Source organism: Alligator sinensis, unplaced genomic scaffold (assembly GCF_000455745.1).
Source record: "Alligator sinensis unplaced genomic scaffold, ASM45574v1 scaffold1023_1, whole genome shotgun sequence".
Classification (NCBI taxonomy): domain Eukaryota; kingdom Metazoa; phylum Chordata; order Crocodylia; family Alligatoridae; genus Alligator; species Alligator sinensis.
The window spans coordinates 117947-129900 of record NW_005842373.1 but is presented as its reverse complement, the minus strand read 5'-3'; the positions used below and the strand labels follow the sequence as shown (position 1 = coordinate 129900).

Sequence of the window (11954 nt, the reverse complement as noted above, 5' to 3'; positions counted from 1 at the left end):
GGGGCCGGAGGGGGTGATGGGGGGGGGGCCTGCAGGTCAGGAGTGAGGGGCACCATGAAAGGTCTAGGGCATGGCCTGAGGACTGCTGCCTGTCACTCACTCATCAGCGCAGTAGAGGGCCAGGACATGACCTGTTAGCCAGGAGGTGGGGCCTAGGGGCTGTGAGAGTGACCAGGGCACTGTCACTTACTTGGTGCAGAAGTAGAGGACCAGGGCAAGGCCATGGACAGGGCCTGGGGCTGTGGCCTGGTGGGGCCAAGGGCTGTCACCTACTCAGCGCAGTAGAGGGCCAGGACATGGCTATGGGCGGGACCTATGGCCTAGAAGTTAGAGCCTATGCACGTTGATGTGGTAAAGGATTATTACACGGCTATGGATGTGGCCTTGCGACTGTAGATGGGGCCTGTACCTAGGCAGCAGGTCTTGTCACTTGCTCAGCGCAGGAAAGAAACAGGGTGTGGCTATGGGTGGGGCCCCATCCATCACTCACTTGACACAGTAAAGGCAGACAAGGCCATGGACAGGGTCTAGCGGTGGGCAGGGCCAGGACTTGTCACTCACATGTCAGTGCAGTGCAGTGCAGTGCAGTGCAGTATGTGGTCAAGGTATGGCTCTGGGCGGGGCCTGGGAGCAGTGGGTAGGGCCGGGGGCAGAGCCTAGACCCATCACTCACTCCTCTGTTTGGTAGAGGGCCAGGGCGTGGCCGGTGAAGTCAACTACATCTGGGCCCAAATCAAAGTGGGCGTAGAGCCCACAGGAGGGGGTCAAGTCCCTCCAGGGTTGCGGGGTCATCCTCCTCACAGCCAGCCACGAACACCAGGAAGCACCACTTCTCAAACATGCCCATGAGGTCTGTCCCAGCCAGGGGGAGGAAGGGGCAGACATTCAACTGGGGGGGGCTTAACCCCCGCAGTATTGCAGCCAGGGCACTTGGGGAGGGGGCAGTGCCAGGATGGGATGTCCCAGGACGGGACATTAACCCCTGCAATTCCAGAATCTAAGGTAGCAGGGGAAGGAGCACTAACCCCTGCAGTACCACAAGAAATATATGTTGGGGGGTGCTGAGACCTGCCACACAACAGCTTACTTCAGAGAGCATTAGCTGTTAGCTCTGCCACACTGCAACCTATAAATGAGGATTGATAACCCTTGCAGTGCCACAGCCAATATAAGAAGACAGATCTCCCTGATAATGTGGACCTTGCCTGCCATGGCAGGTGCTTGGAGTGGGGCGGAAATCCCCAGTGCTCCCTGGAGGTGAAGGCCTCAGTCTGGGGGGAGTGGCCAGAGGTCGTATTAACCTCTTGCATGCTGGTGCCAGTCTTGGGGTGCCCCTGCGGGGTTCCTGCTGTTTACTGGAGGCAAGAGAGCCTTGGCCTTGGGGGTCCCATTAACCCTGGTGTACCAGGGCAGCAGGTACGGGCCTCAGTCTCAGTGGATGGCACCTTGTAGATCTTGCCACCCTTGTAAACAAAACTGCCATCGACCACCTTGAAATCGATATATCGTGTCACCTCTGTGTACAGCAGCATCTTTACCAGCTGGCCTGGAGGTTGAGGGGTGGGTGGACAGATGGCGATGGGGGAACGACAGATAGACATACAGCCTGATTTCAGGACCCCTCTCCACATCTTTTGGATTTGGGGACCTGCTTACCCCCTCCACTGTTTTGGGAGCAAGCCCCCCAGAACTCTGAGAAACCTGCTCAGTTCCCCCCCCAGTTTTGGGATCCTCCACCCTGATACTGGAGTCCCGCACTCACCATTGGCCATGAGAAACTTGGGAATAAGGTCGACATTCCAGTCCCGGCCATGCCCAATTGACTCGGGGGGTCCCTCAGGGACCCCAAATTGCTTACACAGCTGGAGAGGAAGAGGAAGCAGTCAGCACCCACCCTGCTGGCCACATCCCTCCCACAACCAGCCACCTCCCACCCAAAACTCCCCATCTGCCCAAAAGCAGCCCCCCAAGTCAGTCCAACCCCAACAGCCCCTGGATCCCAACTTCTTTCCTCCCGGGGCTCAAGCCACCCACAATCTCTACCTTCCCCCATTGTGCACCCTTTCCTCCCCATGCTCCAGCCAATGGTGGGGCCCCAACTCCAGGCCTGAGGGTTTGGAAGGTCCTGTTACCTCCTCAAGAGGGGTGATGGAGCTGCTCTCGCCCCTATAGTATGGGTTCCGGTCCATGTGCAGAACCTTCTTCCCATTCACCGACAGGATCCCCTAGAGAATGCATTCCTAGGGTGGGGGGTAGAGTTTAGGGGGGCCCTCACCCCACCCTATACCAGAAAGTTTGGGGGGGGAGGGCAGAACTGAGGCCTTAATGGGGGGAAGCCACTGGGCAGGGACAAGGACCCCCATCCTGAGTGGCTTGTGGAGGGGAAGGGCTGAGTTTGGGGGTGCAACAGGAAGCCCAGCTTGGGGGAGAGGCAGCGATGGGAGGGCAATTGGGGGTGTCCCCACAAGTGCATTATGGGGGGTTATCAAGAGATCGAGGAGCAGCTCTAGCGATGGGGGTGAGCTGCCTTCAGGGGACTGTGTTGCTTGGATGCAAGGATGTTTCACGGTGCCTCAGGCTGGGGGCTATAAATTCTGGGGGGGCTGGAGCTGGGGTTTAGGCCGGGGGCTGCTGATAGGAAAGGGGCGCACTACAGGGTTGGGGGCTAGTGCATGTGGGGGCGCCTCATGCATGGGAAAGGAGCTGCATTGCAACACGGGGTGACTGTGCATGCTGGGGGTGGGGGGGCTGCACTGGTGCAGGAGACGGCATCCCGGGCCTCACCGTCAGGCCGGTGCCCAGCACGATCACGTCGTAGGCCTCGCCCATGGCACCCAATTCTAATCACCACCCCTCCCATAGAAACAGGTTCTGGCTCAACTACTGTGCGCAGCACCCCCAAGGATTCCTCCGCCACCGAAGGGGAGCGTAGGTACAAGTGTCAGCACGAATCGCTCCACCACTGGAAAGCGAGGGAGAATCAACTCCCTGCTGCGGATTCTTCCGCCAATGGGGAGGAGAAAGTTAGTGTCCAGAAAAACCTCTCTGCTGAAAAAAAAAAAAAAAGTAGGCCACCAGTCCTGTGTCCCGTTCTACCCCACCCCACAATCGCCTCCACTGTAGAGGGGGTTGAACAATAACTCCATCCAAGCATAGGTATCGCTCCGCCCATTAATAGAACCCCTCAGCCAAGGGCCGGTGCGTCTCTCACTGCCTCAGGGTGGGCGATCGATATTTTTCCTCTTGCTGAGTCCACCACACCTGAAGGTGGGACCCATAGTTGCAGTATCCTTCCGCCGCACAAAATAGTGCCATGTCACCTAGAGCTCCAGCTCAAGAGAAGTGAAATTACATGGCATCCATCCAACCGGCGGAAGAGTTCTGACTCGCCCCCAGCCGGGTTCATTTGCATCTTGCTGCCGGGAAGGAGTGGAAACTAAGTCCCGGCACCAAAGTCCCCTATTTGGTGGGCTCCGACCCCCTCCACGGCACCAAGGCAATATCGCAGCTCTCCACAACCATGAGCAGCATGACCCTTCCACCAGATAAATTAGGCCCAAGACCCGCTACTGGGAGGTTGCACTCCCCCTACCCGCAAAAAAACAGGCAGAAGCAAGACTACAACCAGACCCCATTTATTAGGGTGCCTCCCCCACACACACAGGGAAATGGGGTGGGGACCCCCAAACAGAGACAAGGATGCAATAAATAACTGGGAAGGGGCAGGTCTGAGGGTGACCTGAGGAGAGGGGCCCCCCCTAGCAGCTGGATCAAGGGCAGATTACAGATGAGGGGGGTCTAGCCCCCCAGAGCAGAAGGGATGGTGTAGGGGTTGGGGTGACCACCCTGTCCCCCTATCACTTAAGGAGGAAGAAGCCTGTGGCTGGAAGAGGTAGGACACCTAGGTTCCTTACAGGGCTCATAGGTGCCCAGAGGTGGGAAGGACAGCAACAGGCCCAGGACACAGTTGGAAGGGCAGGGGCAGAGGGTGTAGGATCACTGAGGAAGAAAGGGGTCAAGGCCCCACCTGGAACAACAGTAAGGAGCTGGGGTGGGGAGGGGTTTGAGGGACCCCAGGATTAGGATGCAGCAGAGAGCAAGGACCCCAGAAGAAAGCTATGGTTGCTGGGAGGGGGGGGAGAAAAAAAAAACGACATGGACAACAACACAGGACACAAGGACAGACCCAAACCTGGGCTGAAGGATGGCAGAGACCCCAGTGCTGGGCCAGGGGTGTTTGAGGGGAGCAAGGCCAGGCTAGGGTTACTGAAGGGGGAAAAAAAAAAAAATCAGGGATCCCAGAGCTGGACTGAAGGGCAATAGCAACCCCACTGTTAAAGTGATGGTTGCTGGGGGGAGGGGTGATAGGAACCCCAGGCCCAGGCAGGGAATACTGGGAGGGTATCAGGAATGCTAAAGCCAGACTAGGGCTGCTGAGGAAGAAGTTTATCGGGGACTGCACCTGAAGGGGAAAAGGAACCCCTGACTGCTAAGCTGGGGGGAGGGCATGTAGGGACCCCAGGCCCAAACTGGGAGCAGCTGGAGGGTAATCAGGGACCCCGGAGCTGAGCTCAAGGGGTTCAGGAACCCCAGTGCTGAGAGGCAGGAACCAGATACTCCAGGACAGAGCAGCAAAGGGGCACAGATCCCAGAGCAAGATGAAGAAGGGCTGGGGTGTTAGGAAGACGATCAGGGACCCCAAGCTAAGGAGAGCTCAGGGACCCCAGTGCCAGGCTACAAGTACTTTGGCACAGGAGAAGGGGGGAGGGGGAGTCAGGGAACCCAGGGCAGGGTTGGATGGGTACAGCAGACTCCTACTCAGTCTGGGGCACAGCAATAGAGGGCCCCTTGGGGTCATCAAAGCGGTCCATGGCACGCAGGCCCAGTAGCATATGCAGCCCATAGGCCAGGACAGCAGCCAGGAGAGCACCTGGGAGCAGCCCCATCCATACAGGTGCAGAGAAGAACCCAGCACAGTCACTGGCGTAGGAGAAGCGCCGCCCTGTCACATTGAACGCCTGTAGCTGGAGAAGGGAACAGGGAATAGAGGGGTAAAGCCACAGAACCCGGATGTCCAGGCTCCCAGAACCCACCAGAGCCCATAGAAAACCCAGTTATCTGGGGCCTTAACTACCACCACTCTGACCCACAAGAGAATCCAGGCATCCAGACACCCCACTGCTAACCCACAGCCCCCCCCCGCCCTCAGAGAACCCTGGCATCTGGGTTCCCAGATAACTCTCCCCAGTGCCTGCTCTCACCCCACCCAGAAACAGGCATCCAAGCACCCAGCAACCTGCTGTCACCCCCAAGCCCTCTCCCTTCCCAGAGAACCCAACTGCCTGGGCTCTCACCCCCAGGCCACACTCCCCACCCAGAGAACCCAGGCTCCCCCCAGCCGTCTGAGAACCCAGGCATCTGGGCACCTGGATGTCATGCAGCAGCAGCTGCCAGTGGGCAGCAGCTGGGTCGGGACGGGTGCGGGGTGTGAGCAGCCCCATGGTGCCCAGGAGGCCACAGCGCCAGGAGTAAAGGGCTGGGACTGAGACCCCCGAGGCATTGAAGGTGACTGGTGCCGCTGCCCCGCCCTCCACCATCTCCACCCACTCCAGTGACGACCAGTTCCGGCCGGACACCGGGAACCATTTGTTGGTCATGTGAGCAGTGCCCTTCACTCCTGACTCGCCCCTCCACACCCCCATGCCCCCTCCCCCCACCGCCTCCCCCTAAAACCAGGCCAAGGAAGTGCTCCCCAGCTGCCTCAATACTCACGTGATGGTCAGAGAACTATTGAAAACCTCCTTATAGCTCAGCACCAGCCTGGGGGGGGCGTAAATGGAAAAGGGAGAGTAAAGACACCATCTCAGAGGAAGGGCTGGATGTTGCCCCTCACTCCTGACCTGCAGCCCCCCCCCCCGGATATCCCTCACCTGGCCTCAGTGGGGCCCCAACTGGATCTTGACAGGTTGACAGTGGCATGGGAGCCAAAGGTGGCATCCGTCAGGTCCCGCCAAACCCCATCTCGCGCCACTGACAGGTTCCGGGCCCAGAACAGCAGGAGGGGGAAGGCGCCAGATGGGAACTGCAGGGGGGGGTACACCGGCTCCGGCCCCGTCTCCAGCAGCTGCCGCCCCAGGGGCCCAGGGACTGTGCCCAACACTTCCCGCAGCACCTGTGGGAGGCAGCAGGCAGAGCTGGATGCCTGGGTTCTCTCCCAGCACTCGTGCTGAGGATGGGGACAGCAGTCAGAAGTGAGGACCCAGATGACCTGGCTCTCTTTCTCCCAGCAGTTTGTAGGGGCAGGGCTCAGAAGTGTGGGGGTAGCACTCCTCGGTTGTTTCCCAGAACTCAGCGAGAGGAAGACACCCACATGCTTTGGGAGCCCACACACCTGAGTTCTCTCCCACTCTTGGCAGGGGTGATGCTGGCACCCCAGATGCCTGGGTTATCACCCCTTTGTGCAAGAAGAGGGACCCTGGGACATGCCATGCAATGGTGAGGACTGAATCTGGGGAGGGTACATACCCGTGAGGGGCGTGGGGCTGTCAGCAGGGCCATGTAGGGCACATCCTCTTCCTTCAGGGCACTGAGCACCTGTCCGATCACCTCATCTAAGGCGGCAGAGCTGTGAAAGGGAGGAAATCCCTAGCCCCCCCTACTCCTCCAAACACCCCAGCTGCTCCCAGAATCCCCTCAGCTCCCCTGTCCTACCCCAAGGCTGGAGGAGTACGGACTCACCATTGCCTGTCAGCACCTCCTTGGGGGCCATAAGGCTGGACCTGAGGGGAGTACAGTGCAGAGGATCAGCAACTCCCTCCAGCCTCACACAAACCCTGACTGCTGTGGTGAGGTGAGGGGGTCAGTGTTCTCCTGGGGGGCGAGACCCAGAAAACGGGAGGTGGCACATGGGGAGGTCAGCACCTCCCCAGGGACAAAGGGCAGCCAAAGGAGAAACAGGACAGGGCTGGGAGGTATAGGCCAGCCAGAAGATCCAAGTGGTGCAAACTAGCTGAAGAGAGGCCCTGGGGCACTGTGACGGAGCTACGGAGATATTATAGGTGGGAGGGATGACAGACTGGCTTTGGGGGTAGATGGAGGGGGTGTTGGAAGCACATACTGGCTGTGGGGAGACTGCATGGCTTCAGGCTGGCCATAGGAGGGGTGGATCATGAGAGCACAGGTTTGTGGTGGGGTCTATGGAGCTGAGGTTGGTTGCAATGCTGTGGGGAACATCTAAGGGGCCTGGGAGAGATGTAGAAGTACAAACTGACTTGAGTAAAGTGTGGGCAACGTGTGCGGAGTCCTGGGTAGGGGAGGGCCCACAAGCTGGCTGAGCACTCAGGGGTGTGTGCGTGTCTGCGCGCATGTGTGGCAGGGGAGGCGAAGCCTGGGGGTGGATTTCTGATAGGTTAAGAAAGATTACATTGATGGGGTGGGGGGTGCAGAAACTGACTGCGAAGATCTGGGTTGGTTCAAGCTGGCCATGGGGGGACTCCAGTAGATCCGAGGGGGGCCCTTTGGCTGGCTGTAGAGTACATACCCAGTAGCATAAGGCAGGCGCACGAGCAGCAGGGCAGGGACACTGGCATTAAGACGCAGCTGGCGCAGGGTCGGGGGGTCGACGTGAAGGGGCCCGGCCCCTAGGTGCTCCCGCAGCAGCAACGGCACTGCCCCCGCAGCTTCCCCTGCCACCGCTGGCAGCACGAGCGCTGAGCCTGCATCTGACAGCGCCCCCTGGAGAGGAGATGGAGAGGGAAGGGGGGGCAGGGACCCCAATCTCACTCCAACAGCCTCTCACTCCCAACCCATGGGACCCCCATATCCCCATGGTGTCCCTCACTCCTGACCCAAAGGCCCCGCCTACTCCTTTACCTCCAAGTTGGGGAAGGCACTGTCTGGTTTGTTGCCGTAGACTCCTCCATAGGCCGTAAAGTCCTCCACGCTCAGCTGTGGGGTACAGGAAGGAAGTGAATTGAGGGGCTCCCTTACACACAACTCCCTCATGGAGAGAATGACTTGTGGGGGGGGATGAGTAAGTGAGGGTAAGGGGCAGGGTAAGGGGGAGAGGCAGGGTCACAGGGAGGAGAGACTGTCACGGTCACGGGTCATATGACCAGACAAGCAATGGGGGAAGGGGAGCAGACTAGACTCCCTTCCTCTTTTAAGGATGAGGCAGATACGCCCAACGCCACAACCCTCCGCCTGCCCCCACCGGGAAACTGGGGCCACCTTAGACCCCACAAAGGCAAGGAGGGGGGCTGCTGGGGGGGAAAAGAGGTAACCCTAGGAGAGGCTGTGCTGGAAAGGGGGCTGGGAGAGCTCAGAGAGCTGTGGGGTAGGGCCAGGCAGAAACAACCTGAGCAGGGTGCAGGGCCCTGCCCCCGATGCAAGAAAGTCAGTAGCTGGGGGGGGGCACCACGCGCGCAGGGCAGCAAGCAGCTGGACACGCTGGATTCGGCAGCCAAGGGGGGATGCTGGGTAGCCAGATGTGAAGCAAGCAGCAGCACAGATGTGCCACACCACTCCACCCGGCTCCACAGGGCCCCCCACATCGTGCGGCCCAGGGCAATCGCCCCAATTTTCTCCCCGCCAAGGACAGGACAGCAGGGGTCTGAGAGGATCCCCAGGGGTTTGGGGGGGTTCCAGAGAGACATGGGGGAGCCCACCTTTTCCTGCAGGAAGAGTAGGACATTGTGAGGCCCCTGGTCCAAGGCAGGACCCAACAAGGCCTGTAGCTGTGGCTCAGTCACCACATGGCCCTCGGAGCCAATAGTCGCAGGGGGCCACAGTTTACTGCGGGGGAGAGCAGTTAAGGAGGCAGTTGGGGCTTTAATCCCTTCATACCTGCAACCTCAGCCTCATCACAGACCCCCTCAGCACCTCCTCTCCTCCCCGGCCCCTCCCAGACCTCAGGTACGCCCACAACACCCTCGCAGCCCCCACTTCTCCTGGCCCCCAGCTACCTCCTACCCTGCGGATCAACCCTTTTCTACTCCCTCCCTCTCCCCCCTCACGGCCTTACTACCTCCAGCTCAACCCTTTCCTACCCCCACGCCCAAGCCACCCCGAACCTGCGGCTGGACCAGGCCAGGAGCGGGACCTGGTCAGCCCGCGCCGCCCCGGGCGCCAGCACCGCCAGCAACAGAACCAGAGCCGCCGCCATCCTAAAGCGCAGTCCCTGCCAGCGTCCGGCCACCGGTCTTCGTATGATCACGGCTGCCAATTAGAGCGTGGGACCCGCCCCTTTCCGCGCCAATGACCAATGGAAACACAGCACCCGCCTCCCTGAGCCGCCGACCAATGGGAAAGAAGGAGCCAATGGGAAGGCTCTGGGCAGCCAAAAGGGAGAGGGCTATGGGAGCCTATAGGACTGCGAGACGCGCAGCAGTTGGCCAATGTGAGGTCGAACGGCGATATAACCTGCCACCCAACCGCAGGTGGGGCGGGTGGCGGAGGGAGGCCGCGCTCAGACCGGGGGGATGCCAGCTGGTCAATCATAGCCCGGCGGGCGACTAACGTCCCGCCCGCGCCCCGAAGGAATGAAGATGGGAGCCGGCTAATGAGAACGAAGGCATGCGATGCGGACCATTAGCCACTGGCAGAATAGGACGCAGGACAGACTGAGCCAATAGGAGACAGGGCCTCGCTTCCACCAGCCAATGATGAAGCATCTTGCAAACAGCGTGGATGTCCCAAAGCTCCACCCCCTGCAGAGCCCTCCTTCCCCCTTAGGGCCGCCCCGCCCCTCCTTGAGTACCCGCCCCTGAGGCTTCGCTCTCATCAGTCCCCCGCCTGGCGTCCTAAGGCCCCGGCCCCTGGGTCCCGGAGCTCCGCCCACAGTAGGGCCTCTCCTCTTTAACCTCAACCTATAAGCCGAGTCCCTGCGCCTTCCAGGACACAGCCTTCAAAATTCCCAACCCAGGGGCCGAGTCAATGTGGGCAGAGACCTACCCTCCCCGCCCCAATCCTGTTCAGCCCTGCTCTCTCCCCCCACACCCCAACCCAAGCTCTAACCCCAGCCCCTTCCCTGCCTCCAGTCTCACAGGGGGGTAGGGTGGGGGGGAAAGCTTTTTCTTTTATTGGAAAAATTCACATTATAAAAACAAAAGGAGACGGAGCTTGGAGTGGGCTGCAGTCCTCAGACCCTACAGGAAGCTGGGGGACAGCACAGAAGTCCGTTCCCTACTTTAGGGGGGCTTCAACCTTATTGAGAGGGACAAGTTTTGGGGGAGGGAAATACACCCCCATTACCCAGAATACTTTGCAAACACTGTAGGGAGGACAGTGATCAGAGCCCCCAGGGTACCCAAGTTTAAGGTATTTGTCCTGATTAAAAGGGGAAGCGGTCCAGAATGCAGGGGGTTAGGAGTCCTGTTCTAGGGGAGGGGAGAAGTATTCCATCCTTTGGGCTAGGGGCACAGTCCCCACAAACCATCAGGACCTCCCTGCAGTAATTAAATAGGGGAAAGGAGGGATTTTCCCACCATCCCTTGTAACAGCAGCATGGGGGGCTCCTATCACCCCTTGCAGCAGCCTCCCAGGGGAAAACTTCCCATCATCCCTCAGGGTACAGCAGATGGAAGCAGCACAGGATTCTCCTATTATGCCCCCGGGCAGCTTGCTCCCTCTGCTAGAACCTAGCTGGCTCCATGGGGGAAACTGGGCAGGTCTGATGTAGGAGTGCCCCCCACCCCCTCTGCACTACCAGGGGGGTTGCAGGGCCTGGTGTAGGTGTTCAGCCTGGCTCTTCAGGCTCCGGATCTCATCCTGGATGTAGTCAGTCAGTGCCTTGCGCATCTCCACCTGGGGGAGGCAGGGGGTGGTCAGAACCTAGCTGTGCCCAGCATTCCCTGAGACACCCCCCAGGGAACTGAGTCCATCCCGTTCCCCCCTCCCCACAAGCAAGGCTGCAGCCACCATTCTGGGGCTCAGAGGGCCTCCCCACCACAAATTCACTCACCGCTGACTTGTTCTGGGTCCGGAGGGTCTCCAGGATGGGCCGGACACTGAATGGCTGCCCGATAAGAACAGTGATCCGCTGGGGAGGGGCAGCATGCGCACACAGGGGGGCAGTGAGGGCAGTGCTCCCACCCCCTTGAGCCTGGTCCGTCCAGAGAACTCAGGTGTTGGGGTTCCCAGGCCCCCTGCTCTGACCCATCAGCCCCTACCTCTCTCCCAGAGAACCCTGCCGTCTGTGTTCCCAGCGCCGCTAGCTCTCACACCCTAGAGAACCCAGGTGTCCAAGCCCAGCACTCACCTGCCCAATGCGGGGCATGTAGGGGGGGGTGTTGGGCAGCACATCACTCATCCCTACCCAGAAATGAAGGGGTTAAAAGGTGCCCCCTAGGTCCCCATGAGGTCCTGGGGTGTGAGGGGAGCCAGATGCCACCCCCCAACTCACCTACATGCCACAGTGGCAGGATAATAGGGTGCAGGCGGCACTCTGCCAGCAGGCGCCCAATCCCTGCAGGGATCTGATGTCAGAGGTCAGGGTGCCCAGCCCTTGGCTGCCCTCCACCCACCCTAGTCCCTGCACTTACCCCACTTGAAGCGCATGAACTCATGACTCATGTTCACCTTCCCTATGGAGAGGGGGAGGTAGGTTGAGGGGGACTGAAGGGCCCCCAATCTGCTGCCCCCCAGAACCAGTTCTTAGGGGTATCCCCCTTCTCTCTCCAGCCACCCCATCCAGCCCCATGCACCACCCCCCCACTACCCCCAGCCCTCCCACACCCTCCTACAGGGAGCACCCTAACTTTCCACCTCCCAGGGCAGGTCCCTGACTGCACCTCCAGCACCCCAGCCCCTTGCCCCCTCGAATTCCCCCTAGACCCTTATTACCCTCAGGGAAGATGTGGACCCAATCTCCCCGATTCAGCTTCTCCAAGATGAAGTCCATACCCCGCTGGTACACACCATCACCTACAGGAGGAGCAGTCATGGAATTGGGGGGG

General features: G+C 59.9%; 3 protein-coding genes across 10 annotated transcripts in view; all 3 read right to left on the bottom strand.

Moving 5' to 3' along the window:
- Positions 1–2829, bottom strand: part of GDI1 (GDP dissociation inhibitor 1) — a 6159-nt gene extending 3330 nt beyond the window's left edge. The window contains 7 exon segments of the mRNA XM_006029327.3: positions 674–754; positions 756–852; positions 1357–1371; positions 1421–1546; positions 1763–1862; positions 2133–2240; positions 2785–2829. Coding sequence (XP_006029389.2) covers positions 674–754; positions 756–852; positions 1357–1371; positions 1421–1546; positions 1763–1862; positions 2133–2240; positions 2785–2829 — 572 coding nt within the window.
- A 790-nt stretch (positions 2830–3619) lies between these two features.
- ATP6AP1 (ATPase H+ transporting accessory protein 1) lies at positions 3620–9303 on the bottom strand. Of its 2 annotated transcripts, none has more exons than XM_025210788.1 (10): positions 9072–9303; positions 8667–8793; positions 7873–7947; positions 7541–7734; positions 6739–6779; positions 6526–6611; positions 5931–6226; positions 5771–5820; positions 5427–5662; positions 3620–5024 (listed from the first exon to the last, which is right to left on the bottom strand). In XM_025210788.1, the coding sequence occupies exons 1-10, from the start codon at positions 9161–9163 to the stop codon at positions 4815–4817; spliced, it is 1407 nt and encodes a 468-aa protein (XP_025066573.1). In that variant the 5' UTR covers positions 9164–9303; the 3' UTR covers positions 3620–4814. The 2 variants fall into 2 exon arrangements, with proteins under 2 accessions (XP_025066573.1, XP_006029388.1); XM_006029326.3 differs by having other exon boundaries at positions 5931–6172.
- A 731-nt stretch (positions 9304–10034) lies between these two features.
- The window catches only part of TAZ (tafazzin), a 7860-nt gene continuing 5940 nt past the window's right edge, over positions 10035–11954 (bottom strand). For 2 of the 7 annotated variants that reach the window (XM_025210790.1, XM_006029324.3), the window contains 6 exons: positions 11842–11922; positions 11541–11582; positions 11402–11464; positions 11258–11310; positions 10961–11038; positions 10035–10803 (listed from right to left, as the gene is read on the bottom strand). In XM_025210790.1, the coding sequence (XP_025066575.1) occupies positions 10702–10803; positions 10961–11038; positions 11258–11310; positions 11402–11464; positions 11541–11582; positions 11842–11922 (419 nt within the window). In that variant the 3' untranslated portion in view covers positions 10035–10701. Of the gene's footprint in view, positions 10804–10960; positions 11039–11168; positions 11311–11401; positions 11465–11540; positions 11583–11841 lie in introns of those variants that run through there. The other 5 variants (XM_006029325.3, XM_014522567.2, XM_025210792.1 and 2 more) reach the window with 5 other exon arrangements.